General features: G+C 43.1%; 1 protein-coding gene across 5 annotated transcripts in view; it reads right to left on the bottom strand.

The window, feature by feature from the left end:
* Positions 1-125: 125 nt before the first annotated feature.
* The window catches only part of DET1 (DET1 partner of COP1 E3 ubiquitin ligase), a 32,278-nt gene continuing 15,803 nt past the window's right edge, over positions 126-16,600 (bottom strand). For all 5 annotated transcript variants that reach the window (XM_085890670.1, XM_085890671.1, XM_085890673.1 and 2 more), the window contains 4 exons: positions 10,451-10,686; positions 10,153-10,343; positions 5,905-6,096; positions 126-5,394 (listed from right to left, as the gene is read on the bottom strand). In XM_085890670.1, coding sequence (XP_085746796.1) covers positions 5,199-5,394; positions 5,905-6,096; positions 10,153-10,343; positions 10,451-10,686 — 815 coding nt within the window. In that variant the 3' untranslated portion in view covers positions 126-5,198. The remainder of the gene's footprint in view (positions 5,395-5,904; positions 6,097-10,152; positions 10,344-10,450; positions 10,687-16,600) is intronic.

Below are 16,600 nucleotides of genomic sequence, written 5' to 3'. Positions count from 1 at the left end.
ATTGAGAAGGAAGCGTGAGAAAGTGAGGGGGGAGGGGTGTGTGGGAGAGGGCCAAGATGAAAATGAAGACAGACAAGGGAGATGGGATGGCAGCTCAGAGTAGGAACATCGAGAGGAATGAAGGGTGTTTTTATTTTAATTTATTAAAGAGATAAGAGAAGGGAATGGAGAAAGGTGGGCATAGGAAAGAAATATGGAGATAGAGGAGAGAGACCAGAAGAAAGTCGGCATACGGGACAGGCAAACAGTGTGAGACCTCCTGTATGGCCCCCAACAAGCAACACAGCAAATTATACAAAGATGTATGAGATTTTACAGGTAGTGATGGACACAAACGTTTTACAATTACTCGACAAACTAACAACATGCTGACAATAGGATTGGCAGAATGTATCTTTTGGAGTGGTGAGGTACCGTATTTTCCGGTGTATAAACCACGGCCGTGTATTAACTGCACCCCTGTTTTTCACCCTCAAAAAAGAAATTAATATTGATAATTTTATTTTCTGATCTAGATCTCAATACGTTTGTACGGAACAAAGTGACGGAGGTATCGACATGCTTACTCCCACGTCCGCTTAATTTTGTCACACAGTCCTATTCTCATTTTCAAGAAGTTGAAGAGAGAGGGGAGGATAGCAAGGGCTTGTAGCAAGGTATTATGTACACATTTAGGACACGGGGGACCAATAAATGAAAGTCATTGTATGATTAAGTTTTGCATATCATTTGTTAGCCAACATCATGGGGATTCAGGATCTATATGGGCAGAGCTTAATTCTTCCTCTTTCTATTGCTCTGACAGGGTCAAAGTTGGTTATCAATTATCGATCAAGAAACCACTCATATCATTCTAAAATTGGTCTGATGGCTTAGATATGTATTGTACACTAATTGTAAACCACATATATGGAGAATATTTGGTTTACCTGATATTTGACCTTCAGCAAAGAGGTCAAGGTCATATGAAATTAACAAATTGATCAGTGTTCATTCAGGTCATAAATATATATGCACATAAACTTGACCATAGAAATACATGCTGTGATGAACCAAACTAACATCTTGGGATTAAAAGTGCAGATTTCTTTAAAACGTTACGTACTTCCTAACGACCTTTGATGTTCTGCATACTGAACACAAACTGGCCTTTGGTATTGATTTTTTTTATATCATAGGGCCATCTTGGTAAACTTATTCTATGGTTATAAAATCAAGCTTATAGCTCCCAGTAATTTTGTAGCAGCTTGGTAAATGCAATTTGTTACATACTTCCTAACATTTTTGACCCAATCATGGAAGTGAACCTGAAAAAACTGGTATGTAGTAATGATCCATGTTGAAACTTGCCATTTTAAATCATCACTTTATGCAGAAGTAAATTGCCATTTATGATGTTCTATCAGATGCATTTCAAATTTCTGGAATAAGATTTTGTAAGCTTCACTATGACTGGGGGAAATTTTGCAAAATCTGAGATTTTACACATTTGAAGGTGCCAAGATATGCAGAAGGTCATAAGAAATGTACTGTTTCGAGGAATTGTTCTATTCTTATGGATAACGATATATATCAAACAAAAAATGCATTTTCAACCATTTTGGACAACATATACAATCATACATGTAACCCATTTCTAAAAAATGAGCAATAAAAATGGAAAAAATAGCCTGTGTTTGGATAAAAAAAAACATGCTTTGTGAGCAACTATATCCATAGGACCCAGAGCAAAGTATACATTTTCTGAAAGCACAGACACTTGGGCATTATATAGCATTAAGATTGTTTATCTGATTAAAACTGGGTTCAATTTCAAAGCTTTCTCCTCATTTAGGACCACAGTGTACACAATACCATGCCACAAGCCCAAGAAGTTTTTATTTTTTGGGTAGTCGATGTCGTCGAAAAAAAAAAAAAAAATTGAAATTTGTTCTACCCTTATCAGTATTTCCGTCGGTTTGTTGGGGAGTCGATCCAGTCGAAAAAAAAAAAAAATTTTGAAAGTTGTTCTACCCTTATCAGTTTTTCCGTCGATATGTTTGTTGGGTAGTCGAAAAAAAAAAAATTTAGAAATGTTCCACCCTTATTATCAGTATTTCCGTCTGGGGAGCCGATCCAGTCGAAATTTTTTTTTTTTATCTATCCTTATCAGTATTTCCGTCGATATGTTTGTCTGTCTGTTGGGTAGTAGATGCAGTCGAAAAAAATAAAAAATATATAAAATAAAATTTTTTTCTTTTAATTTTTGAAATTTGTTCTACCCTTATTATCAGTTTTTCCGTCGCTATGTTTGTCTGTCTGTCTGTTCAGTCCAGTGCTCCGTTAATACAATGGCAATTTCGATGAAACTTGGTGGGTAGGTTCATACCATGACCAAGTTGTGTGCAAATGAGAACCGTTGCTATGGACACCACCGTTGCCTAGCAACGGGACGTTGAAATTTTTGAAATATCATAAAAAAAATTTTTTTTAAATCGGGCCACGAGCGACTGTGGGCAGTACATTCAGCCATATTGTCAAAAATTTCCAGCCGGATCCTATGAAAAATGTCGGAGAAGATAGACCTTGAATGAACCCTGGTCGAAAACAATAAAAAAACGAAGTTCGTTATATCTCAGAGACTGAGTCAGATCTACATGAAACTGGTATGGTGGGTTCATGGTATGTCCTAGTTATGAGTGAGAAAGAACCGTTGCTATGGACCCCTCCGTTGCCTAGCAATGGCCGAAAAACCTCTAAATGTGGGGGTATTTTAACCGAAAAACAATCTGCAGCATTAACCCTTGAAGCTGGAATCATGAATTTTCTTGTGCATAATCCTCAGGTCATTCCCCATCGAACAGGCCCATCATGTCAGGTTCTATTGGGTAGGCGACTACCCATGTCCGCCTACCGGATTGTCTTATTTTTTAATTTTATAAAGATTTTTTTTGTTCCTAGAAAAGGGATTCATGGGAACCTTGTGGTATCAAACATATTTCTTGTGGATTTGTGGCTCTAAAAAGGGCCATTTTCGTTTGATGAAGCTTTTCAGCTAAACCCGAGGACATCCTCGTCAATGCTTTCCTCGTCGAAGATGGCACGTAACTCCTTGTCCGAATCATGGTAGAGCAAGTCCCCGTCGCTGTTCACGTCACTGTCACAGTCATTTGCATCCTCCTCCTCCTCCTCCTCCTCCTCCTCCTCCTCCTCCTCCCAAATGATGTCGTCCTCTACTGTTCATGTTGTTGGAGATGCAGCATTTCAGAAATTCTTGCTTTATGATGTCCAATGGTATCTTCTCCCGCACATTCACAATCCAGCTGCAAATCATCGGAAGGTCAACCTTTCTCATCCTCCCGCTCTTGGCGTAGGTCTTCTCCCCACTCGTTATTCAGTCGGATCAGCAGCGATGTAGCCCGTCCTTGAACTGCTTGTTGATGGACACTGAGGGGCTGCAGGAGTGATGTCATCCTGCCTGAGATGGTGAGATGGATGTTGGTCTGATGGAGCAGCGCTTTGATGTTTTCGGTCTTGTGACAACTGAACGCATCCAGAACTCGCATGCTCAGTCGTCGGGAGAGGCTGCCAGCCGGCCAACAACTCCATACTGTGCGCACCCAGTCCTGGACCAGTCACTCATCTGTCCACCCCTTCTGCTGCTCAAGAACAATGACACCGGCTGGAAACTTGTCTTTGGGCAGTGTCTTCCTATTGAACATGACATATGGGGGGAGTTTGCCACTGTCTGCGGTGCAGGTGAGCATGATGGTGAACTGGTCCTTCTCTTGACCAGTAGTGTTGATAGTCACATTGCACTCCCCCTTCTGGTCAGCATTCTTAATCCTGCTGAGGGGATATTCATGCTCTTCACGAAGCTTGACGATGTAGGACTGGAAGCGCATAGTCTTATCAGCCATATCATTGGGTAGATGTTGGGAGATGTGTGGGCGGTGTCGAACTGACAGTTGATGGCATGCCATAAGCCTGTAGACCCACGGCGGGCTGGCCGTGAAGTCCCCAATGTCATCTTCCTTATAGCTAAGCTCCTCACCTTCAGCCTGAGAGCAAGTGTTGAGATGGCGTAAGCCTCCGCTTTCTTCTCCCGGATCTAAGCGACGAGACTCTCCTCGAGCCGAGGCCACTTCGCTGACTTCCCCTCAGCACCTTTTTCTTTCTTTGCATCTTCTCTATCGTTGCCTTGCTTGTTCTCCAGCGTCGGATGATGGACTCGTCTATGCCGAATCGCCTCCCAGCTTCCTGGTTCCCAAACTCTTCTGCAGACCGGCAGATGGAGAGTTTGAACGCTGTGGTGAATGAGTGCCTTCACAACTTGAAAGGTAGCATGAATGATACGTGACGTAAGCTGGTGCCGTAAGCGGAGGCACTCACGAAGCACAAAGCGGCCCTTCTTGAGGGTCAAGTGACCGCCCCAGCCTGTTGTCGGATGCACGCAAGTTTGTGCGCAAGCTTATTTGAGGTGGGTGCTGGTGTTGTTATTATTATTATTGTGTTTAATGGCGTTTTCAGAGCCACGAGGCTCCATATACGCCACGCACCTAAACTCCGGGCGTCTCCGAGTGTGACTTTAATTTCTGCACATGGTAAATAAAACACTGGACAAACTCTTAACCTGAACTGATTTTCAAAATTTAAATGGCGGAATTGAGCTTAACAGCAGTTCTGACTGCTACAAAAATGTGTTCATTTTGAATATCATTTAAATTCAGTATTGATCCTTTTTAAGACTTTTTTTCCATACCCGTGTATTAACCGCAACCCCAACTTTTACCTTTCTTTGCCAATAAAGCGCAGTTTATACACCAGAAAATACGGTACGTGCTTTCCTCTCACTTTGAATGGGAAATATTGAAATGTGTTGTACCCACAATAATTCTGGGTATTTAGCATTTTAGGAAACGATGACAAATACCCACATACGTTTTTGTTTTTTTTTCATCATTTCCACCATTGACTCGACAATATGTCAATCCCCTATCCTTCAAGTGAGGGTTGTGACTCCATTTATTAATTTCATGGCTTTTAATGAAAGCTGAAAAACATCAACAATGTGCCTTGCACCGACGACACGATGCAAGACGTTTGTTACCGAGAAAACAAGATGATACAATATTAACCGATAACTCAGCTCAACAGTGAGAACGTTTCAGAAGTTCATTCCCGCACCATATAAATGCCAACTTCATAAAACTGTGCAGTCAGTCCTTTGTGCAGACGTGGCGCAGGTGGAAGTTGACGACGTACTCTGCATTCGTTCGTTGTACTGAGATGGCGAAGGGTTCCGAGGGGTGAAAGGTGAAGGCAACGAGGCGACGGGCAGACGGGGGGATGGGTCGACCGAGCATTCCTGCTTGGATCTTGAACTTGAGTAAGCCTGAGTCACGAGCGTAGAAGCTAGAGCAGGTACAAAGCGGTTTGTTGGATGCGCAATGAGAAAACATGCATCACACATTGAATGAGTCGTAGAGAATGAGTCAGAAATGACATTGAAGCAGGACGTGAAAGTTATTGCTCCAGTACCTTCTTCAACAATGAATTCACAACAATTTACAAAAATGCTGTGGAAAGGCGAAGCCAGATGAGATACGTTTCGCAATGCTACATGAGCACTTACCTCGTGATGGATTCAAATCCCACAATCTATGTTGGTTCAAAGAATAAATTAATTAACTTGTCATTCCTGACTCACTCACAATAATTAACTCCTCAGTCAATTTCCGAACAAAGAACCCCTCACTCGTTTTTAAGTTTGTTAGTCTTGTTACTGCTCAGCCATCGTCAGAAATCGAGGCCAAGCCATCAGAGCCGTGTAAGCCATGCCACAAAATAATCCATCATAGCCATCTACATTTAGGTTATGTTCAATTTCATGAAAGAAGGCATAGTGGAAAAGGGTGAGATTACCGTATCGGATGATCTCCACAAGCCTTGGGCCTTTCCATGACAGACACCCATTTGTCATCGTAACTGAAGAGCGCCAGGTCGAGGTACGGGGAGCTGCTGTACGACTGTGCGCTGATGGGCAGCTGAGCAAGTAAGCGTTTCACGGCTTCCGTCTGCCCTCCGTACTTCGCATTGACTATCGTATGCTTGAACCTGCAACAGAAGAGACCCAACAGGAATGATGGGCGATGCTTCGGAAGCCAATTGGGGAGGGTGGGTCGGGGGCTTTGCGGATGGTGCTGCAGTAAGGTCTATTCATTCACTTAGTACGCAGCATGTGGCTAATGGGTTGCATCATTGCTCGGGACAGAGCTGTACTGCTGATGCAGTGTCCCCTGTAGGTTATAGCAGGAATGTGTCATTTGTTCAGTGTGCTGGTGATAGCTCGCCTCCTCTTCGTGAAGGACACATGGGATCTTTAACGTCCACGGACTAATGCAGGCATGCGGGACACCCTTTTTACAACCATCCGAGGGATGGAAATCTAAAGCTTTCTAAATGCATATGGATGAAAGTATGTTACGCTGTTAATTTGCTTGTTATGTGAGCGAACATCTTATCGCCTTGTGAGCCAAAGGTAAAGTTTCTTTTCTTCACCTACTTATGCCGCTGTTGGCCCACTTATGTGCACAGCAATTGATGGGCATGACTCATGTGTGATGTGCGTTAATGCTGCGCTCTGCAGTAAAGTACGATGCAGACAGTTGCACGTAATTTCACGTTGTACTTGTGAAATCATGATGAAACCGTGGTTTATTGTTGTGTTGTTGACTCTAAGAGTGGTAGCTATTCCGGGAAGACATTTTATTTTCCAGTGGACAAAAATCTTCGACAGGAGTCGGTAGCTCGTGTTAAACACGATGGATGGAGTCCAAGTCAGGTAATGATCCCAGAGTGCAGTCTACAAGCTGTTGGCTTAGGCCTCCACATGTTCAATCTGTTCACTCAGCATGAATTTTGAGAGCATAACCAAACCATTTGCACCAACTCCTGTAAAAAGCCGTAGGCCGAAAGCAATTGAATGTTCTGCATCAGAAATCTTGATAAAAAGCCCCTTCCCCTCCTTCGGCTGGTTATATGCCTTGGTGCCGTCTACTGATGAGTCATATCCAAAACAGCAGTGCTACAAGTTTTGAACAGCACTAACGAAGAACAATCAAGCCTTCTTCAGACAAAACCCATTGTTCCGCTGGCTGATCTGCCATAACAGCAGCTTTTGGTTTCTTCCATCTCCAGTTGAATCTTATTCAGACAATGAAAACACCACACTTTCAGCAGGAAAAGTGGCTTCCTGTGGCTTCTTTTTCCATTGGTTTATACATGTTGTTACATGGAAAGGGGGGTGGGGGATCCAAAGATAGATCGTTGTAAGAAGAGTATGAACTGTGGATTTCGAGTAGGTTATATTGCCATATATCAGGGACCTGTCAGTCAGTCTTCTTGTTACATGTGACATTGAGGAGGCAGCGTATGTAATGTATCGACAGAATAGCTCGGAGAAGATTGCATGCGTAAAAACCTCGAGTTATTGTGCAGGGCCAGGTGAGGACGAGCGGCCACAAAAAGGCACCAGGAAAGCGCTACGTGCTTTAAAAGGACAAACAATCTGTCTGGCCGGTGCACCGCAAGCCATGGTGCCATAGTCTGCTGGGGAGCCCTGGAATGGCGATGATGCAGCTCGTGCCATTGAGAAGTCCTCGCCTGCGTGAGTACCCCTTTGTTGCGTAAGAGTGTGGTTGGGATTGTTCATTTATTCATCCTTGTAGATACGTTTGCATGTCCCCCACACTCATCTTTGTGTCTGTTGACTCGCATATTCTATGTTTTGCACGTCCCGTCCGCCTTTCTCCCCATACTCATAAATAAACCAAAGGTAAGAAACGTTTTCTATCCTTCTGCCTCCTGTGCGTGTTGCTGGCAAATTCGGTTCATTTGGGTGACCTTGGGGGAACGGTAAAGTTATGGATCGATTTCAATTGAACACAGAAGTTGGAGACCTTTTCGGCCGTTCGCGGGATAAAACATCCCAGCACAGATAGTCCGTGTTAACGGGGGTTTGTCCAACATGACTATATATCTATATGCAGTCATGTGCCGCTTAACGACGTTCCGGGCAACGACGGATCGCATATACAACGAATCTGCCAGTTCTGGAAAAAAAATAGCTGAAACATTCCTATCGCCGAGTGATGTAGCCGACATAGTACTGCCAGTCGTATAAAAATAGCACATACAATTATGTATGCTGTACAGTACATAATACTTGATAATGATAATAAACAACGATGTTACTGGTTTATGTATTTATATACTGTACTTTTTATTGTTATTTTAGAGTGTACTCTTTCTACTTGTATAAAAAAAAGTTAACTGTAAAACAGCATGCCGTATCACGCAGCATTGTTCTACTGTACATCTCGTGTTTACCGCGTCTCTTGATTTAATCTCGTGTTTTGTTCATCATGGACCTTAAGCGTACAAAATCCACTGCTAATATTGCCAGAAAGAGGTCACGTCGAGTGATTGACCTGGAAACCATACAGCTATACCATATAGCCTAGGTGTCGAGGTTTGTGAAAGTACGATGTTCGAAAACGAAAATAGGCTATACCATACAGCCTAGGTGTCTAGGTTTGTGTAAGTACGATGTTCGAAAATGAAAACGAAAAAAAAAAAATGATGTTCGCACAACGACGACGTCGCTTAACGACGCATTTCTCAGAACATAACCCCGTCGTTAAATATATATTTTTAAATATATATATATATGTGTGTGTGTATACGGCTGTATGTCAAGATTCAGCTGGATCTCTAATGATCCTTCAGAGTCCGAATTCTGATCAGGCAAGATGAATTGCGAATAACAATGGTGAATGATGTTTGTAAACACAACGCACAAAGGATCATGTGACCCAGTTTCTTTGTAAATCGTACGTCACAGGAGGCGCCATCTACCGTCAAGCATATTTGTTACCCAGGCAGAGAGTTGGTGCCACGACACCTCGGATGACTCGTGAACCGTTTTGCCAAATTGCACACTGATCAAATCTTGCTTTTTAAAGATAACTTATCGGTTATTGAGGTGTTTGGCTTCAATGTGTGTTGAAACCAATTTTTTTCAGAAAAGCCTTCGATTTGACCTGAAAAGGCTGAACTTTGACTGTCCAAGGAGAGTTCTGTTTTTAAAAAAAAAATTAATGGAGAGCTGCTGAAGTGAGGATGAGAGATTAACTTGGGGAAAGCACGAGGGAGATTGTTGGTAAAGCACGAGTCACATTTGCTCTTCGGCTAGGATACGGCGGCCGTACCCCCCCCCCCCCCCCGAATTGACAAACGTGCGGCCGCAGAGTTTCTGAGGTGGCCTCAGGGTGGCCCTATGCCATATGGCTATCTTTTACAGGCCGTAGGGGTCGCCGTGGAATTAAAGCACAGAGTCATAACTTTTTTCATTTCTAGGTTGGCCGTAGCAGTTCGACAAGCCGTAGCCATGACGTAGATGTGTTCCACGTCGACCGTATGTAGTGCGTACGGTGGGCTTGCATTATTCGTGCGTTTTCCGTAGGATCTTGTCAATGAAAAATGAATTTTGCCAACCCCCCAAAAACTACGGCAGCCGCACAATTTCCACGTCCGCCTTAGGGTCCCCCTGCGGTCGCCTTGCAGGCACCTTGAGGCTGCCTTGAAAATTCTATGGCCGCCGCAAGGACGCCCTCAGGTCACCGTGCGACATCAAATCAAAGACCGTACGGCACCCCCACGTTTTCGGTCTCCAATTTCTAAATACCTCGTGCGGCTACCCAAAAAATAAAAACATATGCGACTGCTGCATTGTGTGACCGTGGAAATACTGCGGCCACCCTATAATTGCTAGTGGCCGTAGATTTTCTTAGACCCTACGGCCGCCGAGCCAAATGTGACTGAAGCATAAGTGCAAGTCGTTTCGTGGGCCGAATTCAAATTCTCCACAAGAGATGATTTTGTGTGTTCCGTTTGCATTAAGCTGCATTCGAATTTTGGGATAATTAAAAATAAAAAAATTCTATCCGTAATAAAGTCTTCTACTGTAAGTCTGTATCTGTCTTCCAGAGTGTTAAACAATACCATTCCTCATCAGATGTTCCAACACTAAAATAGGAGTTGAGGTTGAAAGAATAAAATGATCCAAAACTTGGAAGAGTGATAAGTTTTCATTTCTCAAAATGCTCGTACCTGCGCTGGATCTGACGGGCATAGATGTTGCAAGAAGCCGAGCACAGGAACTGCATGGGCTGACTGTAAGGAGCTGCATTACGAAACAAGTCGCAGAAGCTCTCAAGAAGCTCAAGCAACTCCTCAGAGGTGTTTTCGAACACATCGAGCACCTCCGTCGTCACCATGTTGTACACCACGAAGAAAGATGGCTGGCAGGGTGGTAAAACGGATATGGGAATGAAGAGTTAGAGTCTGGCAAAGCATCAAAAAAGAATTCACAAAACATTCAATGTAAAGGTTGAATGGAAATGAGTACCTGCGAAGGGTCGGTGACCTTTAGCGTGACCACATCCTCGCTTGCGTACTTTATGAGGAGGTGCACCTCGTCCAGAAGCTGCATCTTCCACATACGCAGCCGCCTCAGCTGTTCAAAGTGGCGGAAGAATATTCGGCGTGCCGTGGGGCCGCCTTCGTGCTCTGTCCGGCGCCACAGGTGTACGAGTAGCCGATGTTTCAGCGAGTTTATGGTCGGCTCACGAAAAGGTCGTGTCACTGTGGGAAAGCAACACCAAGCGAAAAAGTCTCGCCATTTTAAAATCTTTACACGACATCGATGTGGCGGTCAGGATATTTAGATAGCTTTGACATCTTCCTACGACAGCAATTGCACATCAACGTTTTCAGATGCAACCTTCAAGCAAGCGATTCGTCGTTGGAAAGTGCCATTTGCAGCTGAAGCAGCAATTCATATTTTTGAACTTGGGTAAGTCAGCACAGAGAGATGCAGCCAAATGAAGAAAAAAAACAAAATCCTGATTTCATGAAGGGAAAAATTAAGAGGAGCTAATGGTTCCATTTTTCAAACCACATTAGTTCGTTAACATTTTATTAATTCGTTTTTCTCTTTACAATAACGAGGCTCATGAAAGAGCAAGATGATGGTGGGGATGAGCACAGTTGGACACAATAAACAAACAAAGGAACGAACGAATAAGAAAAGAGGACTGCAGGAAACAACGCAACCTCCAAGGAACAGGGATGGGTTTGGGAGGGTTAATGGGGGTACAAAAATGGTGGGTAGAGTTGGGGATGCACCACCTGCCTGAAACCCCAAAGAAAAGAGTGGATTTTGGGGATTTTAACGACCACGGGGTTACTGGAAGAACGTGTGTGTGTGTCCTGGAGTTGCTGGGAAGGTTCGGAGGGCTGAGAGAGTTGACGAAGCAGAGACGGTAAACGATAGAGGGAGAGATGCCAATATGTTGAGAGCCTTATATTCCACATAATCCAAGTATAATTTTAATATATCAGTCCACATCTTAAGTTTAGTTCATGTATAGTATTAGTTAAAAATTGATGTGTACTGTATCTCATACTATAATTCACCGATTATGTCCACTATAGACTCAAACGGCTGAACGGATTGTCGCCACTTTCGGCATGCGGTTGCTCTGTGGTCTAATGTACATCATAGGCTATGGGAGATCGTGCCAGACGGACAGGTTTGGGAAGTTTTGGCTATTTTCTAATTTTTACATTCATTTGCACGGCGACGTGTGACGTCACCGCTGAGGCGTAATGACGTCATGACATCATCGGTCATTCACTGACGTCATCACGTCTGTCGTCGACAGACCGTCACCGCTGAGAGGCGTAATGCCACTCCGAGAAAACAGCGTCTGCAATGTTAAACCCTCTTCTGCACATGCTGAACTACCTCAGAAGGTGCATTTGACACAAAAAATGTAACAAACATTGTATCATCATCATCATCCTCATCCTCATCTCACACACATACTATAATTCACCCATTATGTCTGCTGTAGACTCCGAAACAGCTGAACGGGTCAACACGGTGTTGATGTACAGCTATTCTTACACCACCTGCGCATATTACAGGCGTATTATGAAACCTCATTCTGGCTGTCTTCTTCTTGTATCGCATTTACCCATGTTTTATTATTGAACCAATCACAGCTCTCGCTTTATATTATTATATATTATGCCGGAAGTTGTTGAAACTTTACTTCCGATTCTATTCGAGGAGAGGTCAGAGAAAAAGGTGAAATTTTTGTCAAAAATTGTGTAAAATCACCGGTGTGTCAACTTCAAATGAAATACAAACTCCTTCAGATTGGCGAGGGTCGACTACCTATCCTCTCACATGTCGGCGAATTCAAAGCGCAAATCGAGGAAAAGTACTTCCTACAAAATATAAAAATCGCTCATCGATTTCATTTTCAACGACCTTGCTCATCGCTATCGAGATCCTACATGGCTGTGTCGCAGGACTATACTGTGCCCAACCAATGATGCCGTCACAGAAATAAATACAATCATACTTTGTGAATTTCCAGGCGAGGAAAAAATTTATTTGAGTAGTGAGAAAATCATTGATGTTGAGAATGTGCATCAATATCCATGTGAGTTTCTGAACTCTGTCTCTGCATCTGGAATGCCACCTCATATATTACGGTTGAAAATTGGGCCACAATTATGTTACTACGGAATTTTGACCCAAAAAACGGACGTTGTAATGGAAGCCGATATATCGTACAGAACCTACTTCCTAGCATCATAGATGCACGACTATCTATCGGACCCCATACTGGGAATATACTCTTCATCCCTCAGATACCAATAGTACCATCAGAGGACCTATTTCCATTCCAAATACAAAGAAAACAATTTCCTGTCCATCTGTGTTTTAGTATGACCACGAATATGGCCCAGGGACCAAAATTGAAAAAAGTTGGACTATATTTGATAAGTGACTTTTTCAGCCATGGCCAGCTCAATGTCACCATGAGTTGAGTGGGAAATAGTGGCTATATCAAAATTCATGCAAATCCTAGGGTGTCAGGAAATACTCTTATTAACAATGTAGTATACCCTGAAGTCTTATGAATGATCAATCCTAAGAATAAACAAGTCTGAAGACGACAATGGTTCACGAGCGGTATTTGACGATGTAGATTGTTTCAGTAGTCAAGGATGAGACAATGTGATAATTTTTGACCAAGTTATAAAAACTATCAAAAATGATGTGGTACGAATGACAGGTTATTAGCTGCAAAATGTCGAAAACCCGGTTTCATTCAACAACTTTCAAAATTTGACCCTTGCATAACCTTTAAAGGTCACAAAACAACGTTGTGGACATTAAAATAAGGAAACAGGATACGTGCTATAGCTTAGCCTGGTGTTGGCGCAGTGGTTAGGGCAGCGGCTTGGGATCCAAAAGGTCCTGAGTTCAAGCCCCGTTGGGCCACTGAATTAATACACCAGGGGGTTGACTCAGCCTGTCATCCTTCCGAGGTCGGCGAAATGAGTACCAGTGTACTGGGCCGGTGTATACCCCGGTTAAAATAGGTGTACCATATCCCTGTGTCGTAAGAGGCGACCAGGATTGTGTCAGGAAGGGCATCCGGCGTGCCATGTGTGCCAAATCACTATGCGGATCATAGGGATGATCCGCTGTGGCGACCCCTAACGGGAGCAGCTGGAAGAAGAAGAAGAAGAAGAAGAAGAAGAAGAAGGAAAGAAAGAAACGTGCTATAGCTTATTGGAGTTAGTTCGTCGAAGAAGGTCGAAAACCCGGTTCGATTCCCACAACTTTGAAAATTTGATCTTTGTGAACTTTAAAGGTCAAGGATTTTGACATTTGGTGCAAAACTTCCTCTGGAACATTCCAGGAACAATATTGCGTCATTTCGCACTCCTCGGATTATCCATACTTTGATGAAATCAGCGTAAAAACAAACTTGAAGGGGGCGCCACGGGCAAGGTGTTCGAGATAGAGCAAAATGGTTTCAAGACTTTAGGTGGGGAATGACCTCAAGATTATGCATAAAAAAATATTGTCATCCTAGCTCTCTAAGTTTGGGCGGTCATATGATTTTTATGTCAAAATTCGCAATTTTCTAAGTTCGTGACCTTGACCTTGGGATGAAAATGAAAAAAAAAAAAAAAATATCGAGCTCCGTGGGGCTATGCAGGTGCTATTGGGCTAACCAAATACTGAAACCCCTGCCGGATTCGACAAACCCCTCGGAGAAGATGGATTTTTATGTCAAAATTCGCAATTTTCTAAGTTCGTGACCTTGTGATGAAAATGAAAAATCGAGCTCCGTGGGGCAATTGGGGAGGATCAGGGCATTGATATATCACTGGAAAAGCAGGAAAGGGATGTCGAGCAGGTGCCATTGGGCTAACCAAATACTGAAACCCCTGCCAGATTCGACAAACCCCCTCGGAGAAGATGCAAATTGAAATCGGCTACCCCCTAAAAACACGTTTTTTGGGCGTGGCTCCACCCATAATGGGCGCACCACGCCCATTCTCAGCAAAACACAACTAGATCACGATATAAACCTCCCACCAAAATTTTATCAGGATCGGATCAAAACCCACGGACCTATGCTCGGGACAGACAGACAGACAGACAGACAAGCCGGTAGGCGGACATGGGTAGTCGATGAAGTCGAATTGTCGTTTTTCAGCCGTTACTAGCCAACAAAAGCATCAATAGCAACGGTTCTTTTTCACACATAACTAGGACATACCATGAACCTACCATACCAGTTTCATGTATATCTGACTCATAGTCTCTGAGATATAACGAACTTCGTTTTTTTAATTGTTTTCGACCAGGGTTCATTCAAAGTCCATCTTCTCCGACAGTTTTCATAGGATCCGGCTGGAAATTTTTGACAATACGGCTGAATGTACTGCCCACAGTCGCTCGTGGCCCGATTTTTGATTGTCGAAAAAATTAATTTTTGAGATTTTTTGGAAAAATTTGAAGGTCCATTGCTAAGCAACGGATGGGTCCATAGCAACGGTTCTCATTTGCACACAACTAGGTCATGGTATGAACCTACCAACCAAGTTTCATCGAAATCGCCATTGTATTAACGGAGCACTGGACCGAACAGACATACATACAGACAGACAAACATATCGACGGAAATACTGATAATAAGGGTAGACTAGATGGACTACCCAACAGACAGACAGACAGACACCAATAACGAATATAGTGGTCACTTACTTTTTCGTGAACCAATAAAACAACAATTGGAGGCAACACGAAATTGTTTGCATTGTGCATTTTTTGTGCTTTTCATTTCATGTGTCATAATGACCGCCCGTAGGGCGGACTCTGCTAGTTCATGAAATTTGCCAAGCAAATATTTTCAAGCATTTCTCAACTGGGAAAGTATTGTGAGCTTCAAAGAGCAGATAATTACCCAGAAATGTGCGTATTGATCTCATTTGGGTGTGCACTAATCAGTTTAAAAGTCCCGAAACTCCACAGCACAGCACGTTAGTGTGCATGGAAATTACCCAAAAGCGTCTTGGGCGTTTCACAAGTGAATATATTTTACTCATGAAATTGCGACGCATCAATCAAAATCTTAAAACTTCAACATCCTTTGTTGTAACTCGCATCGTACCTCAAAACACTGCTTGCATTGCAATCGAATGTTTCAACAAACCGCGCCGCCCTAAACAATACACCGGAGCGAACTGGACCGAAATATGCATCTTCCCTAACTGGCTGTAAGTTTCCATGGTGATCGATGAAGCAATGTCGATGCACCAGACGTGCTCTCACGTCTTTACGGCGAATGGACAATGGCAGCTCCGCGGCCTGTCTCACCCAAACGAATCTGTAAACTTCACTTGTTAATGTATTTTCATTTATTCATCATTAGATATGGGCTAGAAGGATGGCCTAGGCCCTAGAGGTACATACATTCACCTCTAAGCTGTCTCGCCTGGGTTTGAATCCCAACCGGGCTATAAACTGTCATCTATAAACTGTTTCACAGGCAGGGTGATTCGTCAATGGGTGTGCCGTCCCTCGGATGGACGTTAAAATGGGTGTCATGTCTGCTGGCATTAATTGGCGGACGATAAAGAACCCCACGGTGTCCTTCGTGAAGAGTAGGCGAGCTATCACCGGCACGATGCACAAATTCCAGCCTTAACGACTTAGTCGAGCATCTCAGAAAAGAAGATATTTTCGATATATTTGTATGGAAGAGGAAAGCTATTCGAAGCCAGTAATATAATATAAAAGTGCCAATGTGTTGGCATCTCATTTATCAAAATAAAAATTTGAAATCAGGAATATAATTTTATTTTGATCAAGGAAAATATAATTTTGAACCAACGTGTTGGCACTTGATACCGTTGCCCAAGAATAGCTTGTGGACGGGATGTCCCAATGCGCCCCGTGTCGAAATGCACACAAATTTCCGCTTTGCTTTTTCTTTCTTTCTTTCTTTCATTTGGCTTTGTCATTGAATTAACTGAAAGGTTCTGTTGATTGGTCAAGCAAAATGAATAACGAAGTATCCGGTGCTTTACGAGAAGGTGAATTGCATTCGATTAAACTGTCGGTAAAACCAGCAGGTCAGACATTTATCTGTCAACAGCACAAAGTTGTGAGAGCCAA

Source organism: Eptatretus burgeri, chromosome 8 (genome assembly GCF_056783735.1).
Source record: "Eptatretus burgeri isolate ZD-2024b chromosome 8, Ebu_testis_v1, whole genome shotgun sequence".
NCBI classification, from domain to species: domain Eukaryota; kingdom Metazoa; phylum Chordata; class Myxini; order Myxiniformes; family Myxinidae; genus Eptatretus; species Eptatretus burgeri.
The sequence above is the reverse complement of the archived record's forward strand: the minus strand, read 5'-3'. Positions and strand labels throughout refer to the sequence as shown.